The 13,614-nt window shown below is 41.6% G+C and overlaps 3 protein-coding genes across 5 annotated transcripts; all 3 read right to left on the bottom strand.

Annotated features, from left to right (window-relative positions):
• Nucleotides 1-518: 518 nt before the first annotated feature.
• LOC307247325 (uncharacterized protein) lies at nucleotides 519-9,928 on the bottom strand. Of its 3 annotated transcripts, none has more exons than XM_080023473.1 (7): nucleotides 9,861-9,928; nucleotides 7,387-7,462; nucleotides 7,163-7,197; nucleotides 6,293-6,490; nucleotides 5,592-5,993; nucleotides 4,644-4,829; nucleotides 519-2,751 (listed from the first exon to the last, which is right to left on the bottom strand). In XM_080023473.1, exons 4-7 carry the CDS (start codon nucleotides 6,483-6,485, stop codon nucleotides 1,853-1,855), a joined length of 1,680 nt encoding a protein of 559 aa, XP_079879599.1. In that variant the 5' UTR covers nucleotides 6,486-6,490; nucleotides 7,163-7,197; nucleotides 7,387-7,462; nucleotides 9,861-9,928; the 3' UTR covers nucleotides 519-1,852. The 3 variants fall into 3 exon arrangements, with proteins under 3 accessions (XP_079879599.1, XP_079879597.1, XP_079879598.1); XM_080023471.1 differs by having other exon boundaries at nucleotides 5,592-6,017; XM_080023472.1 differs by lacking the exons at nucleotides 7,163-7,197; nucleotides 7,387-7,462; nucleotides 9,861-9,928 and adding an exon at nucleotides 9,579-9,669 and having other exon boundaries at nucleotides 5,592-6,017.
• Nucleotides 9,929-10,717: 789 nt separating this feature from the next.
• LOC307247338 (histone H2A-like) lies at nucleotides 10,718-11,104 on the bottom strand (the record flags this gene model as incomplete). Its single annotated transcript, XM_080023486.1, has 1 exon — nucleotides 10,718-11,104. One exon carries the CDS (start codon nucleotides 11,102-11,104, stop codon nucleotides 10,718-10,720), a length of 387 nt encoding a protein of 128 aa, XP_079879612.1.
• A 1,638-nt stretch (nucleotides 11,105-12,742) lies between these two features.
• On the bottom strand, nucleotides 12,743-13,153 carry LOC307247335 (histone H3.2; the record flags this gene model as incomplete). Its single annotated transcript, XM_080023483.1, has 1 exon — nucleotides 12,743-13,153. One exon carries the CDS (start codon nucleotides 13,151-13,153, stop codon nucleotides 12,743-12,745), a length of 411 nt encoding a protein of 136 aa, XP_079879609.1.
• Nucleotides 13,154-13,614: the final 461 nt, after the last annotated feature.

Raw genomic sequence — 13,614 nt, forward strand, 5'->3', positions numbered from 1 at the left:
CCCAGTATCACACTTTTTTGTGCTCACAGTCACGAAAATGTATCGACTGAATCTAGTAAGTTTGTCTGACTTTTCCGTGCTACGCAGCGAAAAATTTATACCAAATAATTTCATTTCTATATTGAAAGGTTGATGCAAATGAGGCTCTGTGACTGCCTCAACGTGATTGGTTGGTGGTTACGAGCGCCACAGCACATGTGCTTGTTGATTTTGGACAAGAAACAAAACAAACACATTGGCTTTTTAAAGCAAATCTATGTAAATTTAAACTTTAACTGATTATTTGTAACACTTGTTTTACTACCAATCTGGTGTATGATTTTCATATGAGAGTGAGTTTAATAATCTGTTGCTGATTTTGGTCCAAATATGACAACCAGATCGGATCCATTTTGACTGGGTTTGCTCTGTGACGTCACATTCAGGCGCGGCCTCCACTCTTTATTTGTTATTGTTCAATTCAAATGAACAAGAAAACACAAGATAACATTATAGAACAAATCAAACATCCACTGGTTACGAAACAAATAATTTAGGAGTTTACAGAGGATAAATAAAACACATAACATTCAACAGCACAAGTTAAAAAAATTATATGTTGACATTGGATGCATTTTCAGGACATTTTGTTTTCAATGTTTCGTTTAAGGTCTGATAGAAAAAAACAATAAGTATTTGTCTTTGAAAACTTAGATGTGTAAGTTAAATGTTTCTCATATATAAGTAAGCAAACAATGATGTGTTGTTTTTCCAAAAAACAATTCATAAAAGTCCTGCAAAGTCGTTCATCTCTACAATTATATGCTTTTTTATTTTTACGGTAAACGCTTCAAAATCATTCCAGAAGACCATAATATACAAACAATTACAAAATAAATGTTGGATTTATGGAATCCTTCATTTTAAAATCTGAGGTTTTTTTGATTTTAACATATTAGGAATTTCTTAAAATAGAGTTGTTCCCAACCAATACATCTGGGGATCTTTGGCTGCCCAGTGATAATGCCCAGACACAGGTAAGGCCACAACTTTATCATCTTCTGCAGATGGGCTTGAGAGATGTGATGGGGTTTGTCCAGACGCAGGGTGAAGTGATAGAGTGTAATAAAATAAAATAATAAAATTAGCAGTGAGCAAGATTGCCAAATTCTACAACAGTTACAAAGATCTCGGAAGCGGTCGCTATCTTACTTGTCATGAATGTCACACACACACACACACCCCTGAACACCCACTTAAGTAGATCTCTCTTTTCTTCTCCTTTATTGCTGCACTTGTTACAATAATCTTATCTTTCGATTTTATGTTGTTTTTTTTTGTCAAATACATGTTTATTTCTATGTTTCACCGTGGTCCCCCCTTCTCAGAGAGACAATCAGTTGTAACATGGTAAGATGGTTTTGGTGGAAATGTTGTGCTCTTGTCACCCCACAGGTCATCCAGAGGAGTTATTTTAAGCAGTTATTGACAATTAAAGATTGGTTTTGCCATTTCCAATTTCAAAACACGTCTATTCATCCATCATACAGAATAAGCAATATATTACTGTTCATTTAACCTGTTACTGTTGCATGTGTCTCAGCTCTTGCCATCTGCAGTACTTCCTGGTGACTGAGAAAGTAACCGGGGGCTGACAGCAGGTGTACTTTAATGTTACTGTGTGGGGCATACACCTGCTGTGTTCCAATGAATGGTTATTTGTTTATTTGATTGTACACAATGATTGCGGTAAATATATAGAACAAATGCTCTGAGCTCAAGGAGAGGTTCCACAAAGCTCTACAGTAACAGCTCTGGGATGGGAGCCAAACGCTTGCTGGTTGGAAACACTCCAGAATCAACACAAGGAGCTTTACTCGGCAGTTTGGACGCAGTGATGTGTCTTCAGCTGCGAGGACCAAGTGAAACTCTTCAAACACAGTGGACAGCGGTACGGTTTAGCTCCTGTGTGAATACGCTGATGTAGTTTGAGTTTGTTTTTCGCACTGAAGCTCTTTCCACACTGGACACACTGATACGGTTTCTCTCCTGTGTGGACACGTTGATGTCGGTTCAGATCGGCTTTTGCGTTGAACCTCTTTCCACACTGCTGGCACTGATACGGTTTCTCTCCTGTGTGGACACGTTTGTGTCGGTTCAGATAAACCTTTGCGTTGAACCTCTTTCCGCACTGCTGGCAGTGGTACAGTTTCTCTCCTGTGTGACAACGCTGATGCTCTGTCAGTTTATTTTTGACATAAAAGCACTTCCCACACTGTTCACATTGATATGATCTCTCTCCCGTGTGAATGCGCTGGTGCCTGTCCAGAACACCTTTTGTCCTGAAACTCTGAGCGCACTGCAGGCACTGGTAGGGTTTCTCTCCTGAATGAATACGCTGATGTACTTTAAGTTGAGTTTTCGTATTACAAGTCTTTTCACAATGTTGACAGTGGAATGACCTCTCTCCAGTGTGGACAGTCTGATGTGCTTTCAGACTACTTGGCCACCTGAAGGTTTTCCCACACTGGTCACAACTGTGACTTCTTGGTGTGTCTTTCTGTTTCCTGGTGGTTGCAGAGGTTCCTATTGGCAGAGAGGCTGCAGAGGGGAGGAGACTCTCTGCTCTGATCCCTCCACTTCTCAGCTGTTTGACGTCAAGCTCACTGTGACTCTCCTCAATGTGTTGATGGAGGAAGAGCTGAGACGAGAAGGAGGACAGACACCCAGGACAGGAAAATCCCAGAGTCCGGACAGACTGGGATTTCACTCCTTAAAGAAGAGAGGGAGGAAAAAACAATGGATCACAACAAGTTGGAAAGGGCCCCAGTAACTTAAAATGTTCAGTGAAAAGAGTGAATGCACAAAAACATTAGTATCAACTTTGGCAATATTCCTTCAAGATCTTCAATCAACAATGAAGAAATGAATAAACAGCAATTCCAAATTGATAGAAGTTTGTATATTTAAAAGACAATACGAGTAGTAACCCATACATTTGAGTTAACAATGTGCTCCCCCACAATAGCAATGGTGTGCATGGTTTGGATTGGACATGCCTGGTCGATTCATGCCCCACGGCCTGCAACTTTGACCCCACAGACCAAATGAGTGACCATTATGCACTAGTGATTGTGGGATGAGTGGGGCGTGGGTGTGTGGTGGGCTGAGGGCCAGCCTTATGGGCCCCTTGCCAGCTGTGCTCGGCTCCTGGCGGCTTGCCCCAGGTGCTGTGTGATGACCGGCCTGCTGCAGTCCAGCGGGCCTGTGAAGAGTGCTGTCAGGTGCCATCCAGGGCCCCTGCTTGACAGCAAGGCGTTGTGAGCCTTGGTCAGGGCTTCTCTGTGGGTTTGGGGCTCTTCCATGGCAGCGGTGCTTTGGGCTCAGGATGTTCTTGCGGCCGTGGGGTGCCACACACAGTCTCTTTTCTCGTTGTTACAGGAAGAGGCCACGTGCCATATTTATTGCTTGAATTTTCACAGAGTTAATTGTATTGTCAAATACCCCCTCTTGGAGAAGCAATAATGATTAGTTGTTTAATTGAACAAAACATGGTATGATAGTCCTCCAAAGAGAGGTGATTGATGGCGGCCATACATGTATAACAGAAATGTTGTGCTATTGTCATTCCACATGTCATCCAAAGGACCAAGTTAATGTAAGTGGTTCTTGATGATTATACAATTATCTTCAGAGTGGAAAAGGTACTAGGACTGTGAGCATTTTTTTCATTTGCTAAAATTATTCAACAAATAATCACAAAGTTGTCATAAATAGCTAAAATCATTTTCCTTTGCTTCCTACTTATAATTTGATGTGTAATTCTTACTTCACTGTGGAAGAGACAGCAAAGCAGTGGAGGCTATCACTTTCATTCATTATCTCAATACAAAATTACTCAACCGTTAACATCAATGAAATCAGAAAATCATTCTGAATCTGATCCTTTTTTCTTGGTAAGTGTTCACACAGGGACCATGTTTTTTTCTTTCGTTCTTTGTTTTTTCTCCTTAATGTAATTATCGGCCAACATTCCTTTGAAGGCAGTCTCTTAATTTATGTCATTCAGAGGTTGGACAGTACCCAAGTACTTTTCATTATTACAACATGACATCACATTGTATCCAACAATACATCTGAGTATTTATTTTGAAGATTAAGCTTCCACACATACAGGTTAAGGTAAGTTGATGAAAACGATGCACTTTGCACCATAATTGGACTGCTAAACATTTTGACAAAAAAGTTTTTATGTTATTGCACCAAGGCTTGAATGCTTCAAAGTATTGAAATGGCTGATTGTAGTAAATATAGTATTCCTTTGAAGGGACTCTCTTCATGTATTAAATTAAGGTGGAGAGCACCTGTTGGAGCCAAATTATATATTAGTAAATGAAAGCCCCTAGTCAGATGACACTAATTTATCGATGCATGAATCGCTATTTTTTTTGTGATTTTGAGCGTGATTATTGCACCAGCCACCAAATTCTATTTTATATGTTTCCCTTTTTGTTGTATCAGTGCTTTGTTCACCACTGATTGTATCTCTCTTGCATTTGAGGTAAGGCATTTGAAGTTAAAGACTTCAAAGGACATTTTTGGGACAGACAGAATCAGAATCAGAAATACAGGTTTGTAGGATAAAAAAAAAAAAAAAAAGTTACCTGACTGAGGTTCTCTCGTCTCCTTCCAAACTTCATCACTGTCGTCAGTCTGCTCAGCACTAGTTGATTCCAAATCAGAATCTGGATCTGAGCTACTGGCTGCTTCTGAAACGCCACCGTCCTCTCTGTTCCCCTCAGTTTGGCTTTGGTGAGCTCCCTCTTCATCATCAGAGCGCTGGTGCAGATCTGGAGGTAAAAGTACAGATACACAGAAATTAGTCTCATTCTACTATATACATTTTTATTAATCGGAGTGTCACAATTCTCCAGATACACGATTTAATTTGACTTTGGATTTTCAGGTCACAATTAAATTTTTGATTTAAAACATGTATTTTTTCTATTATACGCCACTGTTAAGTCACTTTCACACATAGTTCTCTGTAAATTACTGGGATAACCTTTCCGGCACAGCTAGTGAGTTTCACTATTCATCCATGTAGCAACATGCAGGAACATTCATGTCTTGCGCCTTGTCACACATGCAATGATAATGCCAGAATAGAACAGGACAGTCCAGCAGAAGCAGAAGTCACAGTGTTGTTTTTTTTCAGGGGACAAACATAAGGGATATAAGGGATGTACGAGATGAATGGGTGCAGCCATTGCCCCTTTAACAACCCAGGCCCCCATGTGACTATGGATCAATGACTGGTTGCATTTCGTGGGCAGTGTCCATTCAGACAATACATACCAAAGCAAACTGTTCAGAGACACAAGGTTGCCAGGTCATAAACCTGGGTAACAGTTTAAATTAGAATTAAATTCAGTGGTTTTAAATATGCTGGGATCAATTTGAAAGATAAAAGTCATCAATTTGAAATTTGAACATAACAGGAGTGTTAAATGATTAATGCAGCATTCCATTGAAGTCGGAAAGGAACAAACAGATAAGTTGGAACTGACTCGGTAGAAGAGCTTGATGGGAGAAGAAAAACAAGCAGTTACCTGACGGAGGTTCTGTGGTCTCCTTCCAACCTCCATCGCTGACTTCAGTCTCAGGTTCAGAACAGTGTGAAGAGAGGAGCTGGTCAGCACCACTCGGTTCTAAAGCAGCAGCTGGATCTTCTGGATCTACTTCTACTTCTATTTCTACTACTTCTGCTTCCATCAGTTCAGCTGAGGTGCTGGCTACAGGTTCTGCCTCTCTGTTCTCCTCAGTTTGGAACTGATGAAGCTGGGACCACTGAGGGTACTCTTCATGTTCCCTATTCACAGGGAACTCCTCCTCTTCCTCTTTAATGGGTGGGGGCTCTGGCTCCTCCTGGCCCAGACTGGGGAGCCACTCCTGCTGCTCAGGGGGAAGCTCCTCTTTACAGACAGAGAGCTGCTGGGGCGCTGGAGGGAACGCTGCCATATCCAAATTAAATAATCCTGAATATCACACGTAATCGCTGACAACCAAACACAGATGGATAACTTAAAAATATATATTTGTAACTTTTTATTACCTTCATGCCTATTTATAATTCTGAATTTAATACACATTAAGACTGATGAAACGTGCAACAAATCTCAGTCATGTGTTAAGTTATGTGTTGAAGATGAGATAACCCTTTATAAATCCCTGAAGGGAGATTGAAGATGATGTTAGTAACAGAATAACGTGCTGTTATACAGGTGGATGTTAAGGTATGGAGGCTCCAGACCTGCAGTGTGCAGCACAACCTGAGGACTCCAAGCAGCGCTCAGTAACTTGCGTTGCTCAATGTTTTCTCTTTTTAAGAGACAAACTTCCTTCTCGTATTCTGAAAGCGTTTCTTCCATCAAGCCCCAGATGTGCTCCACATCTGCCCTCTCTGGCCGCTGGAGCATCGCTCTCAGTGCCTCCACTCTCTGCATCTTCTCTGCTCCGCCGGGGAAAAAAAACAAATCACACAAAACACCCGTCAAACAAATAAATAAAAATACAGATTTCAAGTTCGCCAAACGTTGGTGCTATACTGACTAAAAGCTCCACCACCAATACTGTTACTGCTGTCGCAGGTGCGTGACATCATCACGTAGTGCCGTAGATCCTGGAATTCTGCGCTGTTTACATTGCTTGTCCAGAAAAAGCGCTTTATAAAAGGTCAAAAACACGCCCCTGCTAAACTACTCTACCTGGTGTATTGGTTCTCCCTTTTTCTCTTTCTACTACCTCCGCTTGGCTTACAATGTGCCGCCCAACTCATACATGCTTTAGTATTATAAGATATCATGTAATTATGTGTACGACTATAAACCTGTTTGCATTGCATATGTTATACAGTGGTACTTTGACTTACTAGTTGAATTTGTTCCGTGACAGAGCTACTAATTCAATCTGCTCGTATAGCAAAGCAATTTTCCCCATTGAAATTAATTGAAATACCATTAATCCGTTCCAGTCCCCAAAAAAACACCCCAATTATTTTTTGTTACGTGTTTTTAAATGAGAACATTTTATTTATAAATCACAAATATTGTATAAAAACATAAAAACATAATAAAAGAGTATGCAAATAAATAAATAAACTGGTTTTATAAAGTGTATTTACCTTGGAGATCAGACGACTTGGACTAACGGAAGATGCTAGCGGAGGTGGAGGGTGGAGGAGATAGGTGGAGGAGGTTGGAGGAGTTTGTTTCATTTTGTGCTTTCTCGGTCGCTTTTGTTTGTTGCTACACTTTATTGCTGAACTTAATAATTTCTACAAATGTTTTTTTCACTTCACTTTAGTTGAACTAAAAAAAAATAATAATCTTCTTCACTGATGTTTACCTTATTCGCCACGCCTTCCTCACTTTCATCTGCAGGACGTTTCAATAAAAACCTGTCGAAGGAGGTTTGTTTCTTCCTGCCGTTCAGATTGTTTCGGAAATTAGTTAGGCAAGTGTCATGATATAGCGACAACGCACGACCAGTTGCAACTATTTCTGGCTGTTTCCTTTCAATGAACTCTAATAGTCTCTCCCACATTCCCAACATTCCCTTTATCTCATTTGTCGAGATAACCTCCTCCGCATCTTGCTCCTCCGCGGTACCAATTTCCTGCAAAACCTCTGTATGCTGCTGCGTCTGTAGCCACTTTAACTCCTCCGTCGTCAGTTCCTCGGAGTGCTCCTCGATGAGCTTGTTTACATCTTCTTCGTCCACCTCCAAGCCATTGGACTTTCTGAGGGACACAATCTCCTTCACCACTACCGCTTCGGGTTCGAATCCTTCAAAGTCCCTTCCGGACACAACTTCAGCCCACAGCTTCTTCCAGAGTTCAAGGTCCTCCTTGTAACACCCTGCCAGGCCATATCGATAATTCTGAGGCATATCAAGATGTTGTAGTGGTTCTTCCAGAACTCTCAAAGGGTGAGGTTTGTGTTCTCCGTCTCCTCAAAGCAGCGGCAGAACAAGCGCGTGGTGAAGAGCTTCTTGAAATTTGAAATCACCTGCTGGTCCATGGGTTGCAAGATCGGGGTGGTGTTGGGTGGAAGGTAAAGAACATTTATAAACATGAACTCTTATGCGACTTAAAGGCTCTGGGGTTTTCCGAATGATATACGAGCAGCGGCTTGATCTTGCAGTCGCCACTCGCATTGGCGCACAGTGCGAGGGTTAACCTATCCTTCATTGGTTTGTGGTCTGGCATCTTCTTCTCCGCTGCACTTATGTAAGTCCTTCTTGGCATCTTCTTCCAGAAGAGCCCTGTCTGCGTTACAGTTGAAGACTTGCTGGGGGATGTATCCTTCAGCTTCTATCATCTCGGCCAAAGTTTTGAGGTAATCCTCAGCTGCCTTCACATCCGAGCTCGCTGCCTCACCATGCCTGATGACGGAGTGAATGCTGGTCCTCTTTTTAAATTTCTTGAACCAGCCCGTCTGGCTTTAAACGACTCTTCCGATGCCTCATCCGTTGAAGTGCCTGGGGTCGGCTGCAGCAAATCAGTGTCGATCATTTTTGCCTTCTCGCAGATGATACCCTCCGTCACGCTTTCTCGTGCGAGCTGCTTCTCCGTCAACCACATCAACAGCAAATTTTCCATCTTGTCATGGACAGCGGCCCGCAGCTTAGACATTATTTCAACGCCCTTGACCGGCGTAATACTCTTTATCGCCTCCTTCTGCTTCGGTATGGTACATATTGTAGAAGTACGACGCTCGTACTGCCTCGCCAATTCCATCACACACACACCTCGCTCATTTTTTATTATGATTTCATGCTTTAATTCAATCGACATCATCCGCTTCTTCTTCTCAGCACCTACTTTCTGAGGACCCATGGTTAGAATTTATCTTTTTGGGCAAAATAACTGCACAAAAAACACAAAACGCAAGCACAAAACACAAAAGAGATACTTCCACGGTCAGGTAACCATGTGAAGTGAACGAGTGAGACGCGGGATGCTGGCCAGATTCGCTCGCCACGCCAACTAGCGGCGGCGTATCTGAAGCTCGCTCCTCGTAACTCACATTTTTGCTCGCAAATCAATAGCAAAAAAATCTACGGAACAACGGCTCGTAACTCGGAAAACTCGTATGTTAGTGCAAGGTACCACTGTACTTGTATGATTTGTATTTTGCATACTACAAGTTTATACTTAGTGTATCCTATTATATAACTTATCATCCTATACTGATACAATATTCAATAGTATACGTATGTAATATTGTATCTTAGATTATATTATAGCTTATATTATTTCATATATTATGTATTCACCATATGATATAACCTGTATATGGTGAAACTGTCACTTTACATTTTGCTCTATTCCTTTTTTGCACACATAGGACTACACAGGCATAGCACAGCGCCCACATATGTTCTGCAACTGTATGTGTGTATTGTATATTACTTAGTCTAAATCATACATTTAAAATGAATGATATTAATTAGGTGGATTTCGTCATACAATCTGTTATCACCATCAAATATCATGTTTTCCCAGTTTAAACAGAAGACAATAAATGTGGTCTTACCACAACATCTATGGGAGCCCGAGCAACAAAGGATGACGGCAGCTCGCCCTCACTCAGAATGATTGACGGTTTGATATTTATTACCATTAAGTGATTACTAAGTAAACCATGTTCTATTAATCTCAATCACGGTGCGCCTGCTTGCACACCTGCGTCCACTAACTCGCGTTGGCCATTGTTTTCTTCTTGTAAACGAGAAACTTTCTCCGCGTATTATTTTTCAAATAATCCTAAAATATCCTCCACAGCTGCAGGCTGATACATGCTCCCGGGGTTTCTAACCTCCGCGTTTTAGCAGGGGGATGGAAGCTGCTCCGGGGACATAAACAACATCAAGAAAGGAGCTTCCCGGACGTCCGGCGTGTCGCTGAAAATGTTCCCCGGAAACAGGGACTACATGGTTCAAGTTTCAACCTCTTCTAGTTTCGAGGAAACTGGATTGAATGTGTCTCATTTAAAAACAATTACAATATCCTATCTGTCGATTTGATATGTATTACCCATTAAGTTTGTAGTAATCAGCGTCTCCACTCTCTGCGTCGTCTCTGCTCCGCGGGGTAAGAAACGACGACAGATCCATCAAATACATGAATAAAAACACGGGCTAAAGTTTGACGATAATTGGTGCTACGCTGACGAACAGGACCTCCGGTGTGTCGCTGAAAATGTTCCCTGGAAATTACACTGACTACATGGTTCCGCTGTCACATGAATTAACTTCTTTAGTGTCAGCTTGTCTGTTTATCCACCAGATGGCAGTAGTGGAGAGAGGGGCTGTACTTACCAGAACTTATGAATTTATATTATGGGATGAAGAAATATAGTAGCGTGCGTGTAGTTGGTACACATTGAAATATGATGACTATATATAATATATGTACAGTTGACAAATTATGTAGTTACATTTGTCGTGTATACACATTTTATGTTTCCTATTGTCAACATGTTAAATGTAACGATAATAACTTTTGACGACTCTACATTTTTCAATGAGATTTAGAAGATTGTCGCTCTATAAAAATGTAAACATGTGGAACATAAATTGAGATGGAAATGGTGAAGGAGGGTTTGCTCTGTATAGAGATGTGTGCGGCTCTTAAAAGAGCCTTTGGGTTGTTTCTGGAAGTGGTCCGGTCGATTTACTTCCCCTTGGCGGCCTTCTCGGTCTTCTTGGGGAGCAGCACAGCCTGGATGTTGGGCAGGACGCCGCCCTGGGCGATGGTGACGCCGCCCAGCAGCTTGTTGAGCTCCTCGTCGTTGCGGACGGCCAGCTGCAGGTGACGGGGGATGATGCGGGTCTTCTTGTTGTCACGGGCGGCGTTTCCAGCCAACTCCAGGATCTCAGCGGTCAGATACTCCAGCACGGCCGCCAGGTAGACGGGGGCGCCGGCGCCGACGCGCTGGGCGTAGTTGCCTTTGCGCAGCAGCCGGTGAACGCGGCCGACGGGGAACTGGAGTCCGGCGCGGGAGGAGCGAGTCTTGGCCTTCGCCCTGGCTTTGCCGCCTTGTTTGCCTCTTCCAGACATGGTTCAAGCGGTTTCCAACAACTAGAAAATGAGGGAATGGCCTTACAGTGCGATGATAAAGCCTCGCAGGAACGATCTGATTTGTCAGCGCTGACCCAAGTTTGGTCGTCCAATCAGAACCTAGTATACGGGAACACTGCAGTAGTTGGTGTCAGAAATGACTTTTTTTTAGTATTTTCTCCCTGAAATTAGATTATTTATATATATTTTGTGTATTTTTTTATTCATGGTTTGTTTATTCATCGTCAGGCTGTGTGTGTGTGTTTTGTGTGTATATGTTCACACACATCTTGTTTCCTATGTATCCAATACGCTTTAAACATGACAATTATGACTATTAATAATATATATTATTACATAATTATTATATTCACCACAGTTTTCAAATTATCTTCACATTTTGAACAAAGATTGTTTCGTCGCAAAGTCTTGTGCTGATGTCATATGAGGTAGGGCCTACTATTTTATAAGTAAATAATGATAAGTTCAATCTAATTCAAATCAGGGCCGACATGAAACTCAACTTGGTTCAAGATGCTGCTTCAGTACATGGAGCGCAGGGCTCAAAGCGACCTGTCATATCCTGCAAGTGAAGCTGCTACTGATCAGATCTCAACACAGACGTCGCGGCTTGCGCGCCGTTGAATTTCCTGTTATGTGATTGGTCCCCGCTGAGGCCGCTGAGACGTTCCCGTCGCTGATAGGATAAATTATTATTTCAAAATCCCGGCAAAACTCAGCTTTGAGACAATGACACGATAATCGACATGAAAAAAAGGTTTAAATATCTGCGTTTTCAAAAATGTTCTTCACATTATTGTTCATTAAGCTGTTGTTTGTATTTAATTTAAAATGACTAAATTGTGTTATTTCCTCAGCACGATTATGTTGTATATCTATCACAAAATACATAATTTATGAAATTATTGACCTGTTATCTTTAGTAAAAAGGGGCATAAATCTACAGAATAAAGATACAACAAAATTTGATTTTCAAACATGAATAAAACCAATGACTCATATAAATGTATGAGACATGCACCCAGAGCGTGCTCAGCAACAGATCATTATTCAGATTTTACATTAAATCTTTAATATTATAAAAGTATATACATGTGTTTTCAATTAATTGTATGAGGTTGCCCAAATTGCAAATTAATACTATTTTTTGTGTTGATTATTTAATTGACCAGAAACACATCGATTTAACGCTATTGATGATGAAATACCATTAAACGCACAAGGTCGGATTGTGTAAACTAGGTCCCAAGATTATTCTTCTATAATCCCACCATAGAGATGACTTTGTGCCTGTCACTATATCGATAGACCCTGATGATAATTCCAGAATGTAACTCAAAGCATATTTAATGTACATTTTCATATACATGGAGGCTGTCTTGGTAATAAAATAACAAATCTTGTATGTGTAATTACAATAGATTAATGCCTTAGATGTTCCATAGAGATACATTTTAACAGTGTTCGATCAATGGTCTTCAATCGGAGCTTTACATGGTTGTACGTTATGTGTGATTAAATCTATAGTGAAGCGCGCACATTAGTGGAGTAAAGCTTTTGATGGAACGTGTGGTGGCTCTTAAAAGAGCCGTTTGCGTGGGAGCGCGGTGGTCGTGTCTAGGCGCGCTCTCCGCGGATGCGGCGGGCCAGCTGGATGTCCTTGGGCATGATGGTGACTCTCTTGGCGTGGATGGCGCACAGGTTGGTGTCCTCGAACAGACCGACCAGGTAAGCCTCGCTGGCCTCCTGAAGAGCCATGACGGCGGAGCTCTGGAAGCGCAGGTCGGTCTTGAAGTCCTGAGCGATCTCTCTGACCAAGCGCTGGAAGGGCAGCTTGCGGATGAGCAGCTCGGTGGATTTCTGGTAACGACGGATCTCTCTGAGAGCCACGGTACCGGGCCTGTAACGGTGAGGCTTCTTGACGCCGCCGGTGGCCGGGGCGCTCTTACGGGCAGCTTTGGTGGCAAGCTGCTTCCTGGGAGCCTTTCCTCCGGTGGATTTACGGGCGGTCTGCTTGGTCCTGGCCATGGTTGAAGTTTCTCTCGAGCGGTTTGGAGACAAGAATGAGGCGCAGACGTGGAGCTGAGATATTTATAGTCCCTGCGGCGCTCGTGCTGTGTGCTGATTGGTCCATGGGTTGTAACGTGACCGTGATTCATGAAAGTTGCGCCAAAACACATTGAATGGTTGAAGTTTTTTATTTGAGTTTATCGAGTTATTTTCTAGAAACACTGATGTTATATATGTAAAATATGTGTCATGGAGTTAAGAAAAATATTTATTATATTATATTATAATGTAATTATAAAAAAGTGTATATGTGTTATGAACCGAATGAATAATTTAATGAATGAACATTTTATTTTCATTATATACATATGTATAGATGTATGTATGTGTGTGTTCATGTATGTGAACACTCATACATATATATATATTCCATATTATTATGTATGAGCATTGGAATATGTTTATTATGGATAATAACT

Source organism: Zeus faber (genome assembly GCF_960531495.2).
Source record: "Zeus faber genome assembly, chromosome: 22".
NCBI lineage: Eukaryota > Metazoa > Chordata > Actinopteri > Zeiformes > Zeidae > Zeus > Zeus faber.